The 27,093-nt window shown below is 43.0% G+C and overlaps 1 protein-coding gene across 1 annotated transcript in view; it reads right to left on the bottom strand.

Moving 5' to 3' along the window:
• The window catches only part of LOC144828418 (putative flap endonuclease 1 homolog), a 96,380-nt gene that overhangs the window by 35,814 nt on the left and 33,473 nt on the right, over positions 1-27,093 (bottom strand). The window contains exons 3-6 of the mRNA XM_078686545.1: positions 20,227-20,329; positions 17,067-17,118; positions 11,277-11,318; positions 11,100-11,185 (exon numbers count right to left, since the gene is read on the bottom strand). Coding sequence (XP_078542671.1) covers positions 11,100-11,185; positions 11,277-11,318; positions 17,067-17,118; positions 20,227-20,329 — 283 coding nt within the window. The remainder of the gene's footprint in view (positions 1-11,099; positions 11,186-11,276; positions 11,319-17,066; positions 17,119-20,226; positions 20,330-27,093) is intronic.

The following is a 27,093-nucleotide window of genomic DNA, read 5'->3' as shown; positions in this document are numbered from 1 at the left end:
CTTGATTGCGACGTCTTTAAGGATCTTTTCCACACGTTCCAACCTCTTCAGCGTCGACGCAGCCCCATCCTCGATGTCGGAGACTCTGGATTCCGCCAGGTCCAGGCGCCTATCGTGCAGCTGAATCGTCGCGCCCATGTCCGCCATTTTCTTTTCGAGGGTATCGAAGCGAGAATCCAAGGCCTTGAATCCAGCCCGCATCTCACCCATCATCTCAGCGAACATACCAGCGGTGTCCTTCGCCGCCGCCTGGCCCCCGGTGTCCGCCTCAGCTGCAGGCGAAGCCGCAGATGCACGGGGGGGGCGCCGAACTGAAGGTAAGTCTCTTCTGGGTAGCATCTTTCTTAACCATGTTGGAAGTGATGGCGGGCAAAGCACCAGTGTCACAGGACCCAACGACAACTGCGACCAGCCAGAAAGTCGAGCACAGCGTCAGGGCACCCCGACAGCAGGGCGTTCAGGTCGGGAACAGAGGATCAGGAGTTCCCGATATTTCCCCGCACTAGGGCTGAGTCGCACCGCAGGAGCCTCAGAGACGCCAAGGCAGAGGAACGTAGGTCGACGGGGTATTAACCCGGCTGGAGCAAAGCGTCAGAGGCCCTGCGTAGGAGGTAGGGCCAGCAGATGGCCGCGGCGATCCCTGAGCAGCAGCCGGCAGGTCCAGAGCCCCGCCGGGACAGGTAGCAAATGATGGCGTAGTGTGGGGACCAGGTGTGCAGGTCCTCGAGGCATCAGCAGCACAAATGGGCAAGGTACGCAGGTCATGCAGCCAGCGCCGGTCTTGTGAATTTGCACAGGCGTTCGATACTCATGGCCAGCCTCATTAGCAGGAGATCAGGAGAGTGTGCAATTTCTGGGTCTGCAGGGGGACAGACGCGGGTCTGGGGTGCACGTTACCGGTGGGGGCAAAGGTGATGGGCCCCCACCGTGTACAGCAAAGCGTGGCCGACCGTAGCGCGCCTAGCAGCCCGCCGGCCGCACCCCCCGCCAATCACCCCCCAACCTCAGAGCCCGCCGCCCGCACCCCCCGCCTACCGCCGCACTTCCCGGGCAGTCCCCGAAAATCGAGGCCCCGGCTCCCAAGGCCGGACCAGGCCGCAAGTGCCGGTCGCGGACCGAGGGGCCGCGCCTCCAACAACGGACACCACCGGGGCCGAGCAGCGGACCAGGGAGAGCACAACGGCGACCGCAAGGCCGAAGGGGACAACGAGGAGGCAATCAAGCAGACTCACCAGGCGCTCCGGCGCTGCAACGTAACGGCCCGCGAGGCACAGTCGGCCTCAGCACCCCTCAGCTGTTCCGCCCGTCTACTCCGTCCCCCTTCCTCCAGACTAGGCAGGCTGCATCAGGTGGCGTTAGGGGTCAGTTGTAGGCATATTTCGACCCCCGCGCAGTGCCGGATCTCATGCGAACGGCCCCGGTCCTCTCTCGCCCGGCGGAGCTCTACATTCAGGCGGCCATTTCGTTCGCCTGCGTAGCCACGCCCCCTAATAAATAAATATTATTAATTAAGAGTGCGATGAAAATTACTAACCAACCTAGAGTAAAAGTTGCATTTTACATGAACACGTGGGAAACTAATATGTGTGCTCATAAACGTGCATTATGTTGCATTTGCATGTGTGTGAAAAATAATGAATTAATCCTGTCTATTGTCATGTCAGAACTAAATGCGGCCGTTTATTAATGGCATGTGCTTATTTCTGTGTGCTCATGTTCTGTTTTTCTGTCTTAAATGTTGCACGAATCTGTTTGTTGCTTTATCTGCTTATGCTAGGTAACATAGATTAATGGGTTAATAATTAGCAAAGGTGGGTGGGTAACAGAACGAACTTTATTTCCTGCATTAATTATTCTTTTGTGTTTGTTTATATACTAGTTAACGAAAAGAGGTTTGAGGCCTAGTGCATCCATAACGTGTAGTTGGCAAAGATTCTGCTCAGAGAAAGCAAGAGCCCGGTGTGGAAAAATTCCTGCCAAGTTTCTGAAAGAAGAAAATGCAAACGTGGTTGTACAAATGAACTGACTGTACTTTTGGTCAGCGTGGCCAAGGACAGGAACCGGCAGAAAGATTTTCAAGCTAAGGAAGTCACAAACAAAATTATTTAAATGTAACAAACTGGAGGAAGCTTCGTGACTTGGAAAATAAAGAACAATAGACTCTAAGAAAGAGTCGGAACTAGGCTCCAAATAATGTGATGACATTATGGTCTGTCATTTGACAGCCAATGAGGACTCTGAGTGGCGGAAAAAGTACTTAATTTTTCTTAGATTAGTTAGTTAGAAAGGTATAAAAACTGTTCCCCTTGGGAGGGAGAGCGCTGCTGCTTGCTGATCACCAGTTGGGCGTATCGTGCTGTTGGACTTTACTTTGAGCACGTAAGATTCCCTTAGGGCCTAATGACTTTTCTTCTTACTTTTTAATGGGACAAGTGTAGCTAGGGACTTAGGGTCTAGGTGATGTCAAACTGTTATTTCCATTGAATATTTTGCTATTTGATTATGTTTGAAACTGTCATTACCTTTTTGCTAAAATCTCAATAATAATGCTTAAATAAAAAGATTTCTAATGCATTTTCTTTGAATAAATAGTTAATAAATAATATCTTTGAAAAAAAAGCTGGACTTGTTATTTCATGTGTTCAGGTTACCATTAGCAGATCTATTTGCCTCAGTGGCTTACTTAATCATAAGGTTTGTAAAAATATGATGAGTTCGTTTTTCTGCAGATGTATATAAATGTATATAATTTGTGAATAGGTTTATTAATTAGGTCACATGATTCAGTTGCTCAAAATATGTCATGTTAGTTTATGGGCCTTGTGAATGATTTATGATTAATAGCGAGTATTGTGGAGTTGGGTAGTGTAGATTATGGCATATTTCCTATAGGGGCGCTGGATCAATTATCTGGTAGCAGAGATACGGTTGCTATGGTAACAAATATGCTACATGGTAATTATATAGGATCGATGTTTAACATATGTTGAGTTTTGTTCATTTGTTATATGTAGTCGAAAGGTTTTTTCCTGCAGTGTGAAAATTCCTAGTTGTACCGGTACAGTGTGGTGTGACACGAGTGAAGCTACACAGTGCATTTGATCTGTTTCAGAATAGTGGTATTATTATTAAAGGTAACCATTTGGTTTGGGAGCGGCATAGCGCGTCCGAGCGCGACTTCGCGCACCTAGAGCGCTGCTTTCGAATATTTTAAAAAACCTGTTTTGTATTTGTTTTTGTTTTATTTAATTTCCCCTGATTTTACCTGGCGCTGTGTTTGGCCTTCACTTGCACCATAATTCTTCTGTTCCTCCACCGCTGTTTAGCGGGTCCGGTTCCCGGGGAGGCTTGGGTGCTACCTCCACCATCTTGGGTCAGGAGGGACTTTGGCAGCCATCTTTGAGCGGTCTAGCGCTCGGGGGTATTCGGAGCCGCCTACTTAAGGCGTCTGTATTCCGTGGTCAGCCTGGTAACGGTAATCATTTGGTTTGGGAGCGGCATAGCGCGTCTGAGCGCGACTTCGAGCACCTAGAGCGCTGCTTTCGAATATTTTAAAAAACCTGTTTTGTATTTGTTTTTGTTTTATTTAATTTCCCCTGATTTTACCTGGCGCTGTGTTCTGGCCTTCACTTGCACCATAATTCTTCTGTTCCTCCACCGCTGTTTAGCGGGTCCGGTTCCCGGGGAGGCTTGGGTGCTACCTCCACCATCTTGGGTCAGGAGGGACTTTGGCAACCATCTTTGAGCGGTCTAGCACTCGGAGGTATTCGGAGCCGCCTACTTAAGGCGTCTGTATTCCGTGGTCAGCCTGGTAAAGGTAACCATTTGGTTTGGGAGCGGCATAGCGCGTCCGAGCGCGACTTCGCGCACCTAGAGCGCTGATTTCGAATATTTTTAAAAACCTGTTTTGTATTTGTTTTTGTTTTATTTAATTTCCCCTGATTTTACCTGGCGCTGTGTTCTGGCCTTCACTTGCACCATAATTCTTCTGTTCCTCCACCGCTGTTTAGCAGGTCCGGTTCCCGGGGAGGCTTGGGTGCTACCTCCACCATCTTGGGTCAGGAGGGACTTTGGCAGCCATCTTTGAGCGGTCTAGCGCTCGGGGGTATTCGGAGCCGCCTACTTAAGGCGTCTGTATTCCGTGGTCAGCCTGGTAAAGGTAACCATTTGGTTTGGAAGCGGCATAGCGCGTCCGAGCGCGACTTCGCGCACCTAGAGCGCTGCTTTTGAATATTTTAAAAACCAGTTTTGTATTTGTTTTTGTTTTATTTAATTTCCCCTGATTTTACCTGGCGCTGTGTTCTGGCCTTCACTTGCACCATAATTCTTCTGTTCCTCCACCGCTGTTTTGCGGGTCCGGTTCCCGGGGAGGCTTGGGTGCTACCTCCACCATCTTGGGTCAGGAGGGACTTTGGCGGCCATCTTTGAGCGGTCTAGCGCTCGGGGGTATTCGGAGCCGCCTACTTAAGACGCTCATTACAGCGCGCAGCGGTGACGCGCAGTGGGAGCGCCATCGCTGCGCCTGAGTCGTACCAGAGTCCTGCCCGTCTGCGCTCGTCAGGGTCTCGGAGGCGTATGGGGGCGGCCTCTGGCTCTTCTCTATATTTCCTAGGTTGGCGCTGTCTCTTTGTCGGAATGCTTTCCTACTCTTCCTTTGAGCTCTTAGCTCTGCGTAGGGACTTCTCGTCTTGCCATCATAAATTTCCGGGAGGGCGTGTTCTTAAGAGAGGTTGCGTGGGTTGTGGCTGGCGTCTTTCGAGCATCGGCATTAACCAGCCGGCCGTTTCACCTGCTCTAAATGAGTGCCTTCTTCTCAACACGAGATCTCTTGGCAGACACTCCCTCGATATTTGGAACCTACTGACGGAGTCTAAACCACCTTGTCTGTTTCTTACTGAGACATGGCTTGGAGACGGCTCAGGTCCCGATCTAGCTAATGCTATCCCTCCAGACTATACCATATTTAGGAAGGATAGAGTGATAGGCAGAGGAGGGGAGGTCGCCTTGGCTGTTAATAAGTTCTTTTCCTGTACTACCTTTTTGATTGACAATATCCCTAACTGTGAGGCCCTTGGTTTCACTCTTACGCTGTCACCTCATCAAACGGTCGTCGGGATTTTACTCTACAGAGCACCTGGTCCTTTGGGCCCCTTCTTCGACGAATTGCAGGCGGCACTTTCTGTGCCTTGTCTTAAATCAGACCACTGTATTTTATTGGGTGATCTGAACATCCATATGGATAATAACACCGATCCTGATGTTCTTAAGTTGCGGGACATTACTTCACCTTTAGGGCTGGTTCCATATATCATGTGGCCAACTCATAACAAGGGCCACACCATTGATCAAGTTTTCTCCACGAAAACGATTGGTACATCCATGCCACTAACCATTTTGTGGTCTGATCATTTTTTAATAAAGTTTACTTTACCCCTCATCTCTGTGACGGCCCCGAGAGCACTGAAAGACCAGAGAGGAATTACCCGGCCTTTTCACCAGGTTTCCGCCGAAATGGTATCTGATGTGCTTTGTCGTCATCCCTGCTTACTTTCTAGTAGTCTGGAGGAAAATCTTGAGTCGGTGCATAAGTGGATGACTGCTTGCTTTGAGGAGCTAGCTCCAGGGAAGCTGGCTAAGTCTGCCGATAGGCGTGCTTCGGCCCCTTGGTTTACTTCATCTTTGGGTGCGATGCGGCAGGAATGTAAGAAAGCCGAAAGGGCCTGGAGACGCCTGTATGACACGGATCTCAAGGCTAGTTATAGAGAAGCCATTAAGCTATATCATAGGCACATCCTAGCGGGGAAAAAAGTCTACCTTGAGCGTAGAATAGACGATTCAGAGAGTACCAGTAAAGAGATATTTAGGATAGTTAAGGAGTTTACTTCCCCCTCCCTTGGTGTTCCCTTCCATGCGCACACTGAAGTCTGGATTAGCCAGTTAGCGGACTTTTTCGTGAATAAAATTAAAGCTATTCACGATTCCTTTCGCCTTTTGTCCCCTACGCCAGTGCCTGGCTTTACATCTAGCTTGTCTACATCTATAACTGAGGAAGGCCCACTCCTGTCGGAATTTCCGGTGATGTCTCCCACGGTCTCTCTTGACCTTTTGTCTTGGCTCAAGTCCGGCTCTCCGCTTGACCCTTGCCCGGCGAAATGTTTGGGGAAAGTAGCACTGGCTTTAAATGCGTTGCTTAATCCTCTGCTTAATGCTTCACTGAGCACGGGTGTTGTCCCTCAAGCGTGGAAGCATGCATTGATTCTTCCACTGATCAAGAAGACTAACCTTGATCCTCTTATCCATGCTAACTACAGGTCCATCTCTCTCCTCCCTGCTCTGGCTAAGGTGACCGAGAAGCACATGCACAGCTCCATTTCCAACTTTATTGAGAGTAACAACATTCTCCATGACTCTCAATCGGGCTTTCGCACGAATCTTAGTACATAGACCGCTCTTTTCGAGGTCACCGATGCCATCAGGGAGGTTCTGGATACTGGAGGGAAGGCCATTTTGATTATGCTGGATCTGTCGGCGGCTTTCGACACCGTCCCCCATGAAGGTCTCCTTTTAAGACTCCAGGAGATCGGTTTTCGGGGGACGGTGCTGAATTGGTTTAAGTAATTTCTGACCGGCCGCCGGCAAGTGGTCTGGGCACCTCCGTTTTCCGCTGAAATGCCGCCGCTTGAGGTGGGGGTGCCGCAGGGTTCCATTCTAAGCCCTGCGCTTTTTAACATCTATATGGCCCCTCTGGCGGCGGTTGCGGAATCTTTTGGTGCCCAGATCATAACCTATGCTGATGACACCCAGTTGCTCTTTACATTTGATAAGGGCAAGGATTTTGACGGTCCTCGGATTAGAGAATGTTTGGGAGCTGTCTTTGCTTGGTTCCAGCGACACAGCCTAAAATGCAATTCCGATAAATCGGAATTGCATTTTTTTGGATGCCTTCCTGATCCTGGCTGGAAGGCCTGGTGGCCTTCAGATATGTTTCCACCGGATGCCGCCTCTTCCAAAGCTAAAAATCTGGGCTTTGTGATAGATGATGGCCTCGCCTTTGGCCCCCAGATCATTGGGCTGACTGGCAAATGCTTCGGCCTTCTGAAGATGCTGCGGAGATTTCTTCCGCTGCTGTCGCTGAAGCATAGAAAGATCATCGTGCAGGCCTTGATAGGCTCGCGTTTGGATTACGCGAATGTTCTCTATCTTGGCCTGCCGATATCTTTTGGCTCGACTGCAGATTGTGCAAAATTCTGCGGCCAGAGCCATCTTTGGTCTCCAGCGCAGAGCTGGAGCCACAGAGTTGCTAAAAAAATTGCACTGGCTCCCAGTCGCCAAAGGGATCGCTTTTAAGGCGCTTACTTTTGCCTTCAAGGCCCTTCATCAGATAGGCCCCAAATATCTTCAGAAGCGCTTGGCTTTTTATGTGCCTCGCAGGACGTTACGTTCCGCGACTTTATCTAAAGCCTTGATTCCCCCCATTCGCCTTGCTAGAATCGGAAGACGTTCCTTTCGTTTTCTAGCGCCTCAAGGTTGGAATGATTTGCCTGTCCTGCTTAGGAAAGCTGATGATCTGCTCTCCTTTAGAAAAGGACTTAAAACTTGGCTTTTTGCCCAGTAACTGTTCTCCTGCTTGCGTCGTGTTATGTTTCTCTTATTCCTAGGGCTCTTTGCCAAAGCGCTGGGACACTCCTAGGAGTAGCCGTGCGCTATAAAAGAGCATTTTTAACATAACATAACATTATTATCACTAATGTTGTGATCGTACAACACGTGTTAGGCATATAGGTGTGTTAGGTAAAATGTATAGTAAGGATTGTCTATGAAATCGTAGCTTTGAGTATAGGGACAAAGAGCCCGTTCTAAAACTCACTGCGAAAAGAGTAATAGATTACATTCAAACTTGAGTGAAGGGTAAAGTAACGTTGTTTATTTTATTGGCGATTCAGGATTTCTGTGGCTGGTTAAAGTCCTGCCAGGATTTCATGTATGTGTGGTCAGGGAAACTTTCCGTTTGAAAGTGCGTAAATGATTTTGTAATTCCGTTCGAGTCAAACTTTGAATTGCTACTTTATGTGCATTCAGAAGGAAACGAGGTCGTTATTACTTGTTTGAAGGTTTACTTTATCAACGAATGTATATTCTGTGAGAATAGCGTCACCTATTCCACACAAAAGAATACTTGCATGCTTGTAAAAACTGTCACTTTATTTTAGCAAAACAGACAAATGGTTTGTTCTTTTTGTTGTTATTAATTGAGTTTCATTGAAAATACGTTCTTAAAATGGCGCTGTTAAAGGTTTTAGTGAAGGAGGGGTGAGCTCTGAGAGTGAGACACGAGAAGCCGCAGCGGCTGTGTACGTCACAAGGTCCGCGCTGTGACTGGCTAACATCAGTCACATCAAGAGCATTGATTGGCTCATGTGACTGAGTCAAGCTGTAAGCTGATTGGCTCTTTTAGAAAGCTCCATTTCTATTGGTTGAGCAAGGTGGTGACGTGGCTTAACCTGATTGGTTTGTTGGTGTGTTTCGCGCACGGATTGGCTAATTTGGCGGTACAACCAGGAAATATTTACGATCATTTCCAATTAAGTGGATTTGATTAAAACATGAGTTATTATTACAAGAAAGAAGAGAAAAAGCTTACATGGCTTCAAAAATTTAAAATTTTTATTTCATCCGATAAGAAAATTGAAACACGAGGTGGAAAATTACTTCATAAGTACAAAACACCTGCAGCTTATATGGAAGGTGAATATGGTTATCATACTTGCCTTTGGTTTGATGTTTGGATGCATTATACTAAAGACGATGGTGTTTTAGCCTGGCCGGAAGATGGTTCATTCAATATGAGAATTTTGAAAAACTTAAGAGAAAAAATGACAGCTCTTGTGCTGAAGCCTAGACCAACACAATTTGAAGCTTTAGTTGAATGGGAGGATGAGATGATTCAACTTCAACGGGAAGCAAATGGTATGATAAGACCGGCCAAAATCATCACATTTTAAACAGGAAACTCATGAAGATAGAATGCGTCGGTGGAGACAGGCAGATATGTATGATGGTCTCTATACAGTGAGAGAAATGATTACTGAAATACCAGGTCAAAAGAATACCCAAAAGAAAAATAATACTGTTGTCGAAAGTGAATCAGAAGACCCAGTCCTAGAAGAAATTTATTTAGCTAATAAAAAACAAACTCCTTTAAAACCAGCTTGTTCTTGGTCTACTCCGGTGGTTTCTACAGGAACCACACCAAGTGCTCCACCATTAAATGAAGAATCATCCAGATTGTACCCGAATAATTCTAAATCTTTTGAAACTCCTGTAAGGTTAGAAACAAGGACACATTTTAGTGATTATGATGAGAGCAGAAATTTTCCTGAAACCCCAATGAGAAGAGAAACTCCTAAAAATCCAATGAGAGCTGGTGCAGATGAGGAAGTTACAGACACTTTAGAATATTTACGATCAAAAGAGGAATTAATTCGACAGTTAACTAAGGGCATGGAAGCAGTGACAGTTCCAGTAACATTAAATGAATTTCTGCATTTAATGGAATTGTCAAACCTGGTTGCTTAATTTCTCCTTGATCAAAAACAGGTTGAACAGGACCGGTTGAGAGTGCTTCATTAAACGTTTACCCAACCTCCTAAATGGAACTATGGATCACAGTATACGTTGTAAATTAAAATTCTATTCGATGAGAGAGTGACGAATTTTGTTTACTTTAGGGAGCCTAATAAGGCTGACCTGGGTCACATGAGGAACTAAATCAAGCACCAGTGAGTCCCACATCTCATCAATCAACTCTATGCCAAACCAGGGAATGACCAGTGATAGTACAGTCATTTTCTTGACAGGAATGTTTTCTGATATTATCACATCTCAGTCACCAGAATCAAGGAGTGCCCCTGATTTTCTGTGTTTTATTTAAAAAAGTTAGGGTTGTCTGATATTACAATAGATGGTCATACATATTGACATCAACAAAGCTCTTCAGTGCGGATTATCATTCTCTATCTCTCCTCGCTGCAGCATCACTTGCTCTCTAGCTCTGCTTTTACTCTGCATTTACTACTCCTCTTCATCCATACAGAACGTACAGACCATTCTGTGGAAATCTTCCTTGTATTTTCTCTGTGCTCCAACCAACACGTCTCACCGCAACATCAGGATCCAATTTGCTACACACTTGATGTATTTAAATGTCTCTTTGACATGCCCATCACACTCCTTTTATCTTTGCATTCATGATGACAGGCTCTAGTGGGACATTGGAGCATCTTGATAATTCTCCTCCAGATGATCTCCTTGAAAATGTATTCTTAAAACAAGGCACAGTTCTGCAGGTGAGGTCAGTCTAATGATTCATATAGTGATAGAGATGGTTACACCTTCTTGACGTACTCAATATGTGCTTGACTCCCTGCAGTTTTAGTGACACTGCTTGAAAACTTCATTCCCTTGCATCACAAAATACAGCCTTCAGCTACAGTGCTTTTTTTTATCCAGTAAACTGGAGCCTCTGTTCCCAGATCTCAGCTTCTGCTTTCCCACCAGGTGTTCTTCTTTCTAAAGTAGATCATGGCCAGTTTCAGTGTCAAATAATAAATGGGGGAAGCCCACCCACATAGCAAACATACCGGGGATGTACAACCACACTGTATTCACAATGGAGGGCATACGCTGACACTGCACACACACCGGCAATGCACATCCACATAGGTCAATCTGAAGAAAAAGAGGGGATCGTGTATATTTGGCTTACTTAAGGTCTACTGCTCTGCAGTCCCTTTTCCTGAGATGTAGAAATGTGAACCTGCAAAGCCCCAATGGCTTCCGGATGAGCCCAGCTGCCAGTCACAAAGTGCCGCACCCAAGGATAGGCGGGTAGCAGGCCACATCTGTGTATCAACACTTACAGTTGCTGAAGTTTTCCAACAGTGAACACTTGACTCACCAACCTGAAATATTCAACCTGGAGATGCCTACAAACGACTGATCATGCAATCTTCCCAAACTAGACATCTTTAGATCTTAATAGCAAACGATGTCCCCGCAGGGCGGCCATGTCTAGTAACCAGCCGCACGCTTGACTCTACCTGTATGCAGGGAACTCCCAAGTGCCGCAGCAGGGTCTCGAAGTCCTTCTCTACAGCTCTATCAGGGATCAGAAGAGGTTCCAGGCCTGAAAAGGGAGAAGTCGAGGAACTGTGAGCTATGGAAGATAGTAACCACGACAGATAATAATCAACCCTAAACAGTATTCATTGGCTTACCCACACTGAGCTCTGCTAGGCTGCCGGATGAGGAAACACCTCCTGAAGAAATGTAAATTGAATATATTAAAAGTGAGAGCCTTTTAGGCAAAGAGTCGATAAACAATACAGTAGAGCATGCTCACAGACATTTCCCAGGGGGCTGCAAAGTACTGTCAGTGACATGCCCGAGGGCCGCACCGGTTCCAAAGAATGGGAGGGTCAGGGTGATGCATGTGTGGACAACAAACCGTGCCTTCACATGACTTCTGTCTGCCACCTATGCTCTATTCTCATGCATCAAGAATTAAAATCAAAGCAACAACTTATAATGTAAAACATGAGAGGGAAAGAAATACTCATCTGATGGCCGAATTGCAAAATGTGAAACCAGAAAACCTGGCATCAGTCCTGGCTTTCCCACTTGAGGAAATTGTGTGATCCTAGGCAATTTGTTATTTTCACTTTGCCTGCTATTTCTTCACTCACACATATTGGAGCCCCTTAAAATACATGAGTTAAGGAATAGGATATGTAGGGTACAAACCCTTCTCATGATTTATTTGATAAACTACAATAGTGTTCCAATTATATAAGAACAAAGGATACACACAAGGTGCACCTGACACATTACTTTCCTCTTGGTTCACTAATAGCATTGTTTTCAGACTGGGGGCGGCATGAAAGTTTCCAAGATCATGTTTAATATCACTGCTATTAAATGCCTCTCCATACAGTGAAAATCTGATCTACTAAGTTTAAACTCTCATACATGTTAATACAAGACAATTATTTGCAGAGAATTTAAAACAATAGGTGTATTTAAAACTAAAGGTGTTCCTAAAGATAGGTTGTCTAGGGCAATTTCTTTTCTTCCTTATGGTCACTTTATCTAATGTGTAAAACATGTAAATAAAATATGCCCATTTATTTTACAGCTTTCTGAATTTTCCTGCTCTGTTAAGTAAACAGCAGTTCAGTGCTGCTGTTCACCAGGGGGCCACAATTACATGTGAGGAGGGCCGAATTCGGCCCTGGGGCGTACTTTGAGTATCCCTGCAGTAGAGTGTATATGTGTGTTTGTGTGTCCACATAAATATGAATGACCAAGAGTTTAACTAGGGTCATGGGAATTGTGCGGCAAAGAATGAAGAAATGATGCGACAGGGTACATACATTATGTGATAATAAAATACATCAAATGTGGCATAATGCAGCACAATCTGTTGCAGTTTAATTATGCTATTCGATCATTTTATCGCACTGTCTGTGAAGATGTTTCACCTGATCAGAACCAGTTTAACACCAGAATACAGCAGTCCCCACTTGAAAGGTGATTTGTTCATCTTTGCAGAGGCACTCCAGGTTTGCAGCAACAAGTGTGGCACGTTTTGTTTACTAACTTGTTATCTGCTTGAGCTAGAAACCGATGTTTGAGTTGAAATCTGCACATTATGCAGCAAACGATGGATTATGTGGAAGTACTGTAAACCTAAAATTATTCAACAATCGCAGCTGTCTCAGGATTGAATTATTCTCTGAACATAACCAATGCAGTAACCTCAGAAGAAAGTGAACAGATGGTCCACAGCTGAGGCCCTTGAAAGAAAGAGGCAGGGCTCAGAGAAGATGAGGGATCCTGAAAGATCTGGTTTAAAGCAAAGTTAAGGCAGTTTGGGCCCCAGTCTGCGACGAATGACAGTCTTTAAAAAAAAAACATTTTATTGGTATGATAGTCTTATTACTTATCAAGCATTGGTGATCAGCTTCCTATCAAGGCATCTCCTAAGGGGTTCGGGCATCATAACTATTGGAAATGTAGACAGATGGATGTGCAGAGACGTCTTCCCTGTGACAGCAAACGAGGCAGGACTATTGTTGAGAATGTAGAGATGTGGATGAATCCGTCAGATTGGAGTGTGTGGTTCACATTAGGAATTTTTTAATATGGAGGACATAAGTGTACAAGGATGTTTACTAGAGTAGTTTCTGCACTGCGCGTGTGGCAGTACTATGGCAAGCACTCTTTTAATGGAAATGTAAGAGATGCTGATCTAAATATTGCAAATCATGCTATATTGTTAAGAAGCAAACGTGTATCTGCTTTTCTACTCTGCGCAGTGTCAACGTTTCCTTCTCTGCTGAGCTGGTGTAGCTGTTGAACTTCAGGATTTTGCTATTGCTGCTAAGGATATTGTGGAAAATTAAGGAGTATATCATGGCTGCTTTACCTGCACCTAATTAGACCCAACACAGAGGCTAACTTGCCATCCAACTTGAACACAATACCTTCATATAAGGCCTCACCTTGCAGACAGTAAAGTTTTTTCCCTTATGTGTCATATATAAATTGCTTTGGATTGATCGGTAAAAGTATTTTTTGACTATTTAAGTTGCGACCTCTTCCAAGTGGATCTTGTGAGAAGTTGGCCTGGCATATGCTGTCCACTGTTCTAGTGGGCACCTTGCACCAGTCCAAACGACCCCTACTGATGGTAGGTTTAAAGACAACCTATATAGAAAGATATCCTAGTGGTAGCTATGGAGAGCAGCCTTCAGGCTAAGTCTTGGAGGAATGTAAAGCATCTTGTTTTACCAGACTATAATCTCATGAATGATCAAATGAATGGAGAACCACACCAGGTATATATATAAAATATATGTATTTATTCTAAACACATTCCTCTAGTGTCTTTATGAGGCTAGAGGCAAAAATACATTCAGTAAACTTATTTAGAACACAGTAAATTAGCACAATATACATTGAACCCTAATGGCATACCAAACCATATATTAAGAACCACGACTGACATAGATACAAGGCCTAGAGCCTTTAGAACCGCTGGGGCCACCAGGAACCACCCAAGGTAGTGACACAGGGAACGTGTACAGTGTCTAAGAACAGCCGCGAATCACCATTAACTTCTACGGGGAAAGTTGCGGTTGGAATTTTAAAGATTAAGGACACTTAGAAGAGGATTTAGAGCAAACTCCTTTAGTGCTAGGAGGTCCAAGAGTCAACACCCACGGGAGCTCTGGAGTACTCAAGTTACCTCACCCAGGGAAGCCGGGTGCAAAGGTGTCTATTCGTGTTGGGTTTTGTCGTGGATTTCAATGGAGAGCTTCTGCAAAATGCTGCTGGCGTCCAAGTGGAAAGTGTCCGTTTGGATCCAAGGGTGGATCAGAGATGTGAAGAACCATAAAGCAGAGGGGGCAGAGTCTGTGTCACATGCCAGTGACCAGGAAGGTGATGAAAAGATGCCAACCGATGTCTGGTGATTTCTGGTGCAGAAGGTGAAGCTTGACTCTTCAGCCAAGAGGACCAGGAGGTGTCGACAATGACCAGACGTTGGATTTGAGCTGTCCCATGAAGGATGTCGAGTGCTGCGGTGTCGGTATCCGGATTGGACCCAACAAGCCTTGGCAACAGCAACCCATGCAGAAAGCAAAGATTGGCATCGGTGCAGATAAGCAAGGTCTGAGGGACTCACCCTTTGGAGGGGAGTCAGAGCACATCTGGAGCAACCAGGAAAGCCCAAGAAACAGAAGAGTTACCTTCTTGGGGACCCACCAGTCGTCGGACCAGGGATCGCGAAGGAGCCTCGAGCAGAAATGCTAGAAGCGGGCCCATGGAACACTCGTGGAGTGTAGGGCCACAATCTTCAGTGCAGATGGTGCTCGGGGTTCGGACTACAAGTAGCCCAATGCCCAATGCACAACTTTGGGAAAGCTCGGTAAGTCGATGCACTTGCAAATGTGCACAGTGTCCAGGACTTCCGGTTTCACGTCACTCATGAGGTCCTCTGGGAAGTCTGGAAGTCCATGTCTTGAGTCGCAAATCCGTTGGGATCCGGCGGGAGCCTTGGAAATGCAGACCGGCAAGATGCTTCTTGGTGCCTGTTTGAACAGGGGAGTCACTCCTTGACCCCAAGGGAGATTCTTCAGTCTTCTAGTTGAAATAGAATGTCGAGGTTCCAGCAGATATGTTGCAGAGTTTCGTCCAGATGTAATCTAAAGTCTTAATGACTGGGATCCCATACTTATACTAAGTTAGGGGGTTAGACATACTCTAGGGACCCACCTATGGGAGGATCCTGGGAGGGGGGTGGTTACACCGCTTTCCCTTTGTCCTGTTTCGTGCCAGAGCAGGGGCTGAGTGCCGCTGCAACCGGTTTGAACTGGGGTATGCACAGGAACACCAAGTGTTCCCCCAGGACTGTCTGAAAAGCATTCTATAATGCACCCACCCAGCCCCAATACACTAAAGCCTGTCTGGGAGGTAGTTAGACCTCCCTGTGACAGGAAACCTATTATCCAGGCCTCCCCTGCCAGAGTTTTGTCCAGTAGCAGGAGGTCAGACACATGTCTGTGGCATCCATTTTGTGATGTCAGGGCTCTTTTAAACTATTACGGGTCAGGTAAGTGTGTACATGTCTTCTCCCTCTAGAAGGGTAGAATTCCACCCCCGTCGCTAGGAAGGGCGGGGGGTAGGATTTCAAAGTGTTTGACACCAATCATGACATGTTTCCATGCAGCCATTCCAAAGTTAGCATTTACCACGAGGTTATAATGCACTTAAGAGTATATGGTCTGGCTGCATCACAGAACAGCCTCAGAGAATAGATTCCGAAAGCTGCAGAGTGGTCCTGCTCATGCCTGGGCACCCTCTCACACAAAACCAAGCACTCTGCCTTCAGGATCGATAAGGCCTTCCATAGGAGTGACTTAAAGGTTTATATGTGTCAGTGATTAAAGGTAGATATAGGTAACCTATATCTTAGTAAGGGGTGCATTCACCACCTTACCCAGGCTGCAGTAGCAGACCTGTGGTGCCATTTTGGAAGGCTTCCTCGCGGTGGCATAATACACGCTTCAGCCCCTGGTAGGCCTCTGGGGTACCTATGCCCTTGGTACCTAATGTACCATATACTAGGTACTCACAAGGGTAACCCAGTAACCAATCTGGAGTGTACCTAAAGTACATGCAATCATTTTAGAGAAGAAACAGCTGGGCTGGGGTCCTGAATAGCAGGGCCCCAGCCAGACTAAAGTAAAAAAACAGTGATACACCAGCAAAAAGTGGGGGGGGGCACTAGAGTGCCCTTCAACACTCTAGAACTTTAGACAAAAGATCTGACTATCTGGGATGGACTGAGCACTGGGGAACCCAACTGCTTGAGAATTTCTTTGAAATCTCACATCTCTGCCCTTCTAGAAACTGTGATCTCAACATTCGGGCTCCAATATATTTCTTTTACCTAATTTATGTGCAAATGTCTGGCTCAACAGTGTACACGGCAAGAAAGCCACATATTGCATAAACTGATATCATGGAAGGCTGTGAACTGTTGCTAAATTAAGATTACATACACTTGATTTTTTAATTCCAGGCCAGGCAAGCTACAGGACCTGTTATATTACATCATAACTTCACACTCTCTAGTAGAAATCTACAAATTCACCTTTCATTCTGCTACTATTAGCCTCTAAGCCTTCTAAGGGATCTGTCTGCATCCTACATGCGTGGGGCTGAGTGGTGTGAAGACTGCACAGAGATGGCTCTTTCGTAAATGTATTTTTTGAACTGAAGGCATGGGCATGTGCCTAAGATGCTTTCTTCTGGTGGCTGCTGGGATCCATGTTAGGCTGTGTTATGACAGCCGGTGCCTTTCCATGAATAAATCTGGCTGTGGGACCCTCTGCATATGTTAGCAAAATTAAAACTGTACGTTGTTCAGGCAGAGGTCAAGAAGAGTCCTGGGGAGGCAACAACAGTATCAAGGAGCACAGCATGGTCGGTGTGTTACTCACCTGCACTCACACTCCTCCTGCTGACTTTGGAAGTCTCAGCCCTCTTGGCCAGCTGCAAAAGAAGCAAAACGTCAAGTCACAAGTCAGTACTAGCATCATGACAGCATCTCTGTACCAAAGCACTGCTGGAGAGTGAGGCTACCTCACTAGATAAAATATACAGAATATCAACAACAGAAACTTCCCCACAGAGTGTGTTACTTATGCTGTAATTTGGAAACTAGTGATGAAAAATATTCCTTAACTAACACTAAACTTTGTGCAACTGCGTGTTGTATGTGGCGAGTGCACCTTCTTCATCCCCTGAGACCTACTGACACAGGAGAAAAATAAGACATTACAAGAGGTATCATGAGGCATCCATGGGTAACATAAAACACGCTTGGTACCTGCTGTCACCATTCCCCATCCTGCTACTGCCCCTCCCACAAATGAAACCTTTCCGCCACTTCTCTCAGCTCTACAGTATACGGTGGTGGCAAAGCAAAATGATGACATTACACCTGGATGCAATCAAAGTAGGTACTCAATGGTGTGACAGTACAGGAGCTGGCAGCAGCTGTTAGAATCTGCTACTTTATGTAAAAGCTATCTGTAGAAGCCATACACAGTATGGGCTGGATTTACATAATAATTTACAATTATGAGTATATTTACTACGTCTTGGCTATTCCCAAAATCCGAGTGTAAATGTACTTCAAAAGGGTAACTTACATGTCTCCTCCAAATTGAAGGACCTGGGGGCTAGTCACAAACATTCGGAGCTATTCACAAAGGTAACTTAAACTTTTGAGTAATTTACACATGTTATATACTCTCACATTTGGGAGTAACTTTACTACTTTTGGCTATTCTCAAAATCAGAGAAGAAAGTTACTCAAATGTGTAATAATAAATTCCAGGTATACATTACTCAAAAGTGTAAATTAACTTTATGTACAGCTTCGACAGTTTTCTGAAAAGCCCCGAGGCTTTTCAATCTGGTGGAGACATGTAAGTCACATTTTTGAAGTAAATTTACATGTGGATTCTCGGTGTAGCCAAAAAGTAATAATCTTCCTCAAAAGTGTAAATGATTTTGAAATGTAAGGTACATTTGTGAGTCAGCCCCCCTCTATTTATACAAAGTCCCTGGACCTGCATATTACATAGCTCGATGCGTCACCCATTGGTTCACTCTATCTTTGATGAGTACAGGATAACAGTTTAGCTGGGTTAGTGGGCAAAAGAGTTTGCCTGGCTTACGACGTGCCACCTTTGGGATTCTTCGGTAACATGAACGTCTACTAACTGGAAACAAGTGCTCATTCCTGGCTGAGCCACTGGTTTCCTTGGCAAGCCCTTTTCTGCCTCTGGTGCAAATGATTTGGAAAACAATATCAGACACAGATAGTGACCAGGACTCCAACAGCACTCCTTAGTATTGTGTAATTCTCACCAGTGGTGCTGAAACAATTTTCAGAGTGTGGTCCTACCATCAGTGCTACGTCACTGAAGTCACCGGGATAGTGAAATACTCAAGCATCACACACAAAACAAGTGTAGCAAATGAGCCACGTCCATTCAGTATTTTTGGAGCACACTACCGCAAATATATTACTAAAGCGCTATATGGTGGTGCACTGTCATTGACAGACAGTGCATTTTCCACTGAAATGACCAATAAATGTGCACAGATGTGTAGTTTTGCTGATGAATGGGGCAACACCAAGGGCCATATGTATCAAGCTAATTAGCATTCGCAAAGGCCGAAATTCTGCGAATTTCGGCCTTTGCGAATGCTAATTACCTAAATGGTATGTATGTAACATGTTTGATGCAAAATAAGGAATCGCAAAATTTGCTATTCCTTATTTTGCGATTGCACTTAAGGACTCGCAAATTTTGCAATTCCTTAAATACCATGTATCAAACAAAAAATATTCAAAAAATGCCATTAAGGATTCGCAAATTACCACCAACTTCTAGTTGGTGGTAAGTTGAGAATTCTTTTAAAAAAGCTTTTTTCCAAAAAACCAAAGGTGCCATATGACGCTCATACATGCCCTTAGGGCATGTATGTGCGCCATATGCCCCCAAATGTCTTTTTCAGGGGTGCAGCAGGGTGTTCTTGAGACACCCCTGCACCCTTGAAAAAATTCCTATATCGCAAATTGCCCCTTCATTCCTATGGGCCTCCTGGCCCATAGAAATGAATGGGTAATTTGCGATTAGCAATTTGCTAATCGCAAATTAGGAATGGTAAGGAATCGCTATAAAAAAGTGATTTTGTACATACATACCGATTTGCGAATTCTAAATAGCGATTCCTTAAAAATCGCTATTTAGAATTCGCAAAATGGAACTTTGATACATATGGCCCCAAGTGTCTTGGATTGTTTTTATCCTTTTAAAATATTTGTTTCCATCACGATTCAGAATTACAAAAGAAAGTGCTTCATTAGTGCTTTCCTAACTGCTGATATCTTTTGAAATGTTTGTACAGTTCAAGTTTTTTGTGTGTTAGAAAACAATTAACACCCTACAGCCTTTTATTTCACACAAGATTGTCACATAGTTCACATTACAAAATCCTCTCACTTTGCAGTCAGAGAATGAAAATCAAGCAGCAAACTCCATGTTAAAAGACAAAATAGGCAATTTGCCACAGGACAGGTCCTAACTTTAGCTCTATGTTAGAATAAAATCAAGATTCAAAGGCATATTCATTGCTCATTCACATTCAGAATGCCAGTATTTTGGGGTGCTGTGGTACCCCACCCCCATACCCTTACATCTAGCGCCTATGTTTTTCACTTCTCATACTGCATGACATTGGAGGATTGTGAATGGTGAAGGGAAAGACAATGGGTTACCCTTGTAATGTTATGGAGGGTCAACAGTTTTACAATGTTGTTTATGTTGCTCTACTCCTGGAATTCTGATTAATCGCTATCTGAATTCAGGAGCAATAGCGAGGGAGGGTAAAACAAGGCCTTAAAACTGACCACTGGCAGCATGCAACCTGTATCCTTTTAAAAGGCTGCTTGGATGCCACTCTTACACCAAGCATTCACTGGACAGAATGACATTCCCTTCTCTTCGGAGTGTAGGGTGATGCTGTGTAGCTATGTCTACCATCTATCAAAACTGTTAGTGATCTATAAAATGCATTACGAACCAATGGCTGCTTCAGTTCCGGCGGGCATCCATCGAACACATACACAGGCTTGATGCCATTTTCCAAGAGAGTAACCGTCCGGAAGAACAATCCCTGCAAGAGGCTGATGGAGAGAAAATATTAGGTATTAAACATCAACTAAAAAAGGTCATGAAATGGAATATCAGAACAGAGGAACAATAGGATGGGCACACCCTCACAGACCTGTCACTGTGTCACCTTCATTACTTCGAAGGGGGAATCAGCCATTCCAACGCAGCAGTTACCACGCACGCCGTTAAACGTGGCTGTTACCACGCATTTACCACTACCACGTATAACCTTTACCATGCAGGATTTTACAACACATATGCCTTTACCATGCATGTCTTTTACAAAGAATTTCATTGTAAAGGCATTAATAGTAACGGCGTATGCGTTTTCATGTAAGTATTAGTTAAGTGTATATATATATATATAAATATATATATATATATATATATATATATATATATATATATATATATATATATATATATTCACTGAAAAAAACATAGGTTTTACACCAGTTATAGTTAGCTGCAAGTTTTACTCGCATAAAACCATTGAAATTCCCACGTTACAGTTAGTTGGACTCACTATAACTTGCGCGTGCAATGCACTGCTGATGACGTCACGTATTACATCACTCATGACATGGTCAGTGACATCACTCATGACATCACTGATGACAACATCCGGTGAATGTGTGTCTTTTTGAAAAATAAATATTAGTGAGTAATGTTTAAATATTTAAATATATGTATTAGTGTTTCACTTTGTGTATAAGTGGCTGCATGGGTTGGTGAGTAGGTACATGTGTATGTATCTAGGTTATTAGATATTTTTCTTAGTATCAGTGTTTGTATGGTTTGGTGGGGGTATTACTTAGCACATCGATGCATGAATGACTGACTCTCTCTTTGTATGTGTTTTGAAGACAGCATATGTGCAGGACTGTATGGGTGGATGAGTGTGTATATGTGTGTGTTAATGAGTGAATGACTGTCTCACTAGTGTATTTATCAGTAACTACATATGTTTTAATCTAGTATATGTGAATATTGATGTATATAAGTGAGTATATGTGAGAGTAAGAGATTGTAAGAGTTCCTGTTTAAATAAGTATGTGTTTCTATAAGTGATTGTTTAACAGAGTAAGTATGTGTAAGTTTCATTAGAAGTAAGGTGGTAGTGTGTGTATAGCTGTATATGCAAACAAATGGATGCTCAATATTTACTTGCATGTGTGAGTATGTGTGAGAGTTACTTTTGGATGACTGTCGGTGTGTAACAGGATGTATAAGTATATCACTACATATGATGAGTCAGTATATGTATGACTGACTATATTGAACTGTTGGTGAATGAGAGCATGTGTATATAGATAATGGAATTATTGAATTGGTTGTTGTAAGTGGTATGGCTATCTCCATTTTTTTGTAAATTTTAGTTTCTATTTTTAAATATTTGTTTCAAGGGTTACATTACAGTGAAAGCAGGTCTGTCACTCTGTCACAAGGATGGTGTCATCAGTGATGTCATGAGTGATGTCACTGACCATGTGATGTAATATGTGACGTCATCAGCAGTGCATTGCACGCGCAAGTTATAGTGAGTCCAACTAACTATAACGTGGGAATTTCAATGGTTTTATGCGAGTAAAACTTGCAGCTAACTATAACTGGTGTAAAACCTATGGTTTTTTCAGTGAATTTAATAGGTTTTTTAAATGCTAATTCCTAACTATAACTGGTGTGAAACCTATGGTTTTTTCAGTGAATTTCAATGTTTTTTTTAATAGCAAATCTTAATAGGTATAGAAAGTGAAAAATGTTAAAACGAATTTTATATTGTATAAATATGTAATTTTTTTTTTTTTTTTATTTTTAACCTGGGGGCGCGTACCGGTGAACACGCGGGTAAGCGCAATATTACGGCGCGCCCCGGGGCGCGTCCCGGGGAGCGTCCCGGGAGGGCTATTCCCGCAAGCGAAAACAACATCGTGACGTATCGCGTACACGCGTGATGCGTCATATGACGCACAGCGTAATCGCAACCGAAAGCACGCGATCGCATACGATCGCGAAACGTCCTGACGCGCTTACGCTACGCACCCGCCGGCGTGCCCCGGAGCGCGACTACGGGCGCGGCCCGGGGCGCGTAGCGTAAGCGCGTCGAGTCATGTGACCTGAAAATAACACTTTCTATGGGTGCAGAACAGTTTTGGTTTCCAAATGAGTATAGCCTGGGTCTTGTGACCAGCGTGGGTCTTGTGACCTGAAAATAACACTTTCTATTGGTGCAGAACAGTTTTGGTTTCCAAATGAGTAAAGCCTGGGTCTTGTGACCTGAAAATAACACTTCTGATTGGTTCAGCACATTTTTTTTTTCCAAATGATAAAAAACCACACCTTTCTTCCTTACTCTGACTTTGTCCTTTGACTGAGGAAGACCTGTTTCATCTACAGAGACAATTCTTTTGAACTTTGAAATGGCTACTGTAGCAGCAACAGCTGGAGCATCTGCACCACCACCACCACCACCAAGAGGACCACCACAACAATACATTGGTGGTGAAGAAGAGGAGGAGGAGGAAGAGGAAGAGGAGGAGGGGAGAAGGTGGCTGCCTGAAGAAAATACCCCATACAAGCCAAAAGAACACATTGTATGGGAGTTTTTTTCTCTTCCAGAGGGCAAGAAAAAAGTTAATGCGGCCAAGGTAACATGTCGAATCTGTGGTGCAGAACTCTCAAAGGGCAATCCAGATAAAAAATATTCATTTGGTAATCATACCATGATTCGGCATATGACCCGGAAGCATCCTGCTAACTATTCTCGTGCAGAGATCAGGGAACTGGCCAGTCACCTCCCCCAGTGTTCAAGGGCCAGCTCCAAAAGAAAGCAACCCAGTCAATCGGGACCAGAAACAACTGAGACGATGCCTTGCATTCAGCAACAATTTGGTACTTTTAGAATCACTTGTACTGAATGTGGCAAGCTCATCGCCTATGGTGAAAAGAGCGTAAAGCTGATCGTCCTTGCTGGTCAGAATCACATTTGCCCCAAAAAAAAGAAGTAATTCTTTCCGTTTTTTGTTTTTTGCTCCAGTTGAGTCATTTTCAATTCCCCTTCTCTTTGTTTCTTCCCATAAAAAATACAAAAAATATATAAAACTGTTTTGAAAAGCCAAAAAAAGTACAAAATGTTCAAAAAACATTTTAAAAAAATATAAAACAACAAAAAGAATAAAAAAACAGTTATTTTCAGAACTACCTTTCATTTATAAAATGAAACCTATATTTTTAAAGGATCCCTGTAAATTTTTTGTCCTTAGGGTACGCGTACCGTGGCGCGCCCCCCCAAAAAAAGATTTCTTTTTTTAATGAAGCAGTTAGCATGAGGGAAGGACACAAAGAGAGTTATGTTAAGAGAAAAAGAGCTACAAGATGACCACAGAGGGATTGTTTATTACATAGTAAAAAATAGAGAAGGTGTAATTGGATGAAAGTGAGAAAAGTAAAATGACTAAAGGAGCGAAAGAAAGGAAGAGAGAGGAAGAACACTAAAGTAGACATAGTGTGAGACTGTGATTGGCTGTTAAAAGAAAATGAAAGGACAGTAAAAAATGGAGAATGAAGGGTAGTGGCGGAACCACGATAAATGAAGAACGATGAAAGAAAGTGAGAACAGACCAGGTAGTATAAGTAAAGAGGGGTGAAAGAGGGAGAAAAATTAAATTAGGATAACACATGGGGAGTGACAAAGAGAGAGGACAAAGAGAGTAAAGGAAACAGTACCTGAATAGGCTTAAGTAAAACAGCAAAGAAAGATAAGTAATGCAGTGTGTGTGACTTATAGGGAGTCAGTGGGTGTAGGTCGGGCTGTGGGTGTGTAAGGTGTGTCTGTGGGTGTGGTTGTGTGGAGTGTTTCGGTGTGGGTGGAGGTGAAGGTGTGTGAAATATGTGTGAGAAGTGTATGAGTGTGGGGTGTATATGTGTTCGATGTATGTGTGTGTATGGAATGTGTGTGTGTGTGAGAATTGTTTGTGTGGATGAGGTATGTGTGTGGTATGTGTGTGGGGTGTATGTTACAGGTGTGTGTATGTGTTGGGAGGGGGATGAGGTGTATGTGTAGGAGTAAGTTAAATAATTAAGAAAAAGAGAATGAGTGAAGAAGCAAAGGAAGGGAACAGAGGGTAAGTGAAGTAAAGAATAGAGATTGAAAGAAGTTGAATATGAGAGGGGAAATAGGGAAAGGGGAGTAAACATGTAGAATAAGAATAAGTGAGGGAAGCAGAGTAAAGACACAGGAATGAGGTAGATTGAGAAAATGTTAGTGACTTTAAAGCAAAGGGTGATGACAAACTACATTTTTTTAGTCATACTTACCATATAATAAATGTAACTGTAATTAATTTTTTTTACTACACTTTGTATCTGTGAAACAGAGAAGACAAAATAAGTTATAATTAATAAAATATGTATTTTAAATTAAAAGATACAAATGAAGAGGTTACAAATCCTAACGCTCTATTTAGAAATAAAGTTAGAGTGAAGGACACAGAAAGGGAAATAAACTAAGGTAGAAGGACAAAAAGAGAGAAAAAGAAATAGAAGGAGAGAAAATTACAAAGGGTAAGGCATATAGATTCACTGACAAAAAGAGAGAGAAGAACAGAGAAATTAACTGAAGGTAAGAAAGATACTAAAACAATGTGAGTTAGCAAAACTAAATCAGGAAACAGAAGTAAGTAAAAAGATAAAGACTGAGACAGAAAACAGTCTAATTAAGGATGCATTTAGAAGAATGAGGAATAGAAGTTAACTGAGAGTAAGTGAAGAACAGTCATAGAGTGAAAGGATGAAGGCAGACAGGATAATATACAACGATTGAGGGAAATGGACTGAGGAACTTATAAGGTAGACACACCAAGAGAAAAACTAAGTGAGGTGGAGTACAATGAGTGAGAAAAGTAAATGAGTAAGTGAGCAAAAAGAAGGAAAGAGAGGAGAAGACGACTAAAACAGTGGTACTGAGAGAAAATAATTTGGTGATGAAAGTAAAGAGAAGGACATTGAAAGAAAGGAAATGAGGGATAGTTATGGAACCAGAGTAAAATAAATGGGATGAAGAACAATGAGAGAGGAGCAGTGAAGTTGTTGTAAAAGAAGTGATAGAAGGTAGATAAACACAAGTGAACATAACACAAGTAGAGTGAGGCACTGAGGACATAGAAGTAGTGAACGAAAAATAGAGAGAAGAGGTCAAAAGTAAGGAGCAAACAAAGATAAGCGAGGGAGAGTGGGTGATTTATAGTGATAGAGTGCAATAATACTGCTGAGTGAGTAAACAGGAATTACTAAAAGAGCAAAGGAGGAAAATACGGAAAAGAGAAGTAAAGCAGAGAGACTGAAAGCTGAAAAGTTATGCAAGGGAGAGACGGGATGCACACAGTTGAAATGAGAATGAGGGGTTGTCAAAGAAGTGGAGTAAGGGAACGGGGGTTACAGAGAGTGAGAGAAAGACATTATAAGTGAGTAAAAAGAGCTGAAAGAGGATGGAAAAAGGAAAGTAAGTGTCAGAGAATGGGAATACAATTTAATTTACACAATCCAAAGTATAAAATAACTTGTACAACATGTTATATAGTTTATTTTTGCTGTTCTCAGAATATATTGAATTTCACTTAAAACAGTGAGTTCAAATTACTCATCATATGACAGCGGGGAAAAAAAAACACAATCTAAAAGATTGTGTTTTTAAAAAAAACCTTAAATACTGACAAATGACAAATGTACGCTAATCTTAGATTGACTTACTTTTCCTTGAGGCCAAATACTGTATCATGGTGGTCCTTTTCTCGTTGGAAAGTACTTTGCTGTTCACTTAAAAATCCATTTCATCGACTTTCTATAAGAAAAGCTCCAAGAACATCTGAAATATTTTCAATATTTTCATATACTCCTTTTTTTCAGTCATGACTCTTTACTCATTCCTGCACCTTTCCATTTGGCCAAATAGTGTCAGATGTATGAGTATATGTTCAAATTAATTCTAAGGCACTCTGAAATGACCTTTTTCCCGACGTTCTGAAAGAAAGGCTCTACAACATTTTCACAATATTTAAGTATTTGGAAAACCATCTCTGACTCACTCATGTTCATCATTTTGTATAATATTAATATCACTTACTATGAGATCCACTTACAGTACCTATATAACAAGTCAATTTTTTATATTGCCTGGATCACTTTTACTCTGAATATATTTTTAAACAGCAAAATAACCTTTATTAACTGCTCCCGTCTTCATTGGCCAATTACTTTTACCTAAATTTTGGCTGTAAAAACACTAGGTATGAATTTATAAAGCCAAAAGGCAAACGTTGTTTGAAAGTCAAATGAGTGTCGTTACATTGGGTCCAACCTTTAGAAGTTTTTAAATAGCATGTGTAATGCCCTGATGTTGTAGAAGCACCATCATGAAAAATAATAGCCACAGTTGCAAAGGTTCTTCCTGATATCGATAACTGAGAAGCCACGAAATTTTTAATAGAAGTTGTCAATTTAGTTCCATCAGGTCTACATCGTTGGAACATTAAAATGACATAGTGACCATAATTTTGTAGAAATAATGTGGACAGCATTGTAGACTTACATTGGGTACACACCATATTGTGATCCGCTGCTTTAACTAGATTATTAAAAGGCACTGATTTGCAGTCTGGTAAAGTCAAATATATAAATCTTTCAGAGTCTATTCTAGTAGTACTTGATGAAGCACAGTTATCACAGTCATGTTGCCATTGAAAAGGTTAAAAAGATTTTTTATATCTACTCCTTCATC

This window comes from Lissotriton helveticus, chromosome 4_1 (genome assembly GCF_964261635.1).
Source record: "Lissotriton helveticus chromosome 4_1, aLisHel1.1, whole genome shotgun sequence".
Classification (NCBI taxonomy): domain Eukaryota; kingdom Metazoa; phylum Chordata; class Amphibia; order Caudata; family Salamandridae; genus Lissotriton; species Lissotriton helveticus.
This window is presented reverse-complemented; position numbering and strand designations above follow the sequence as displayed.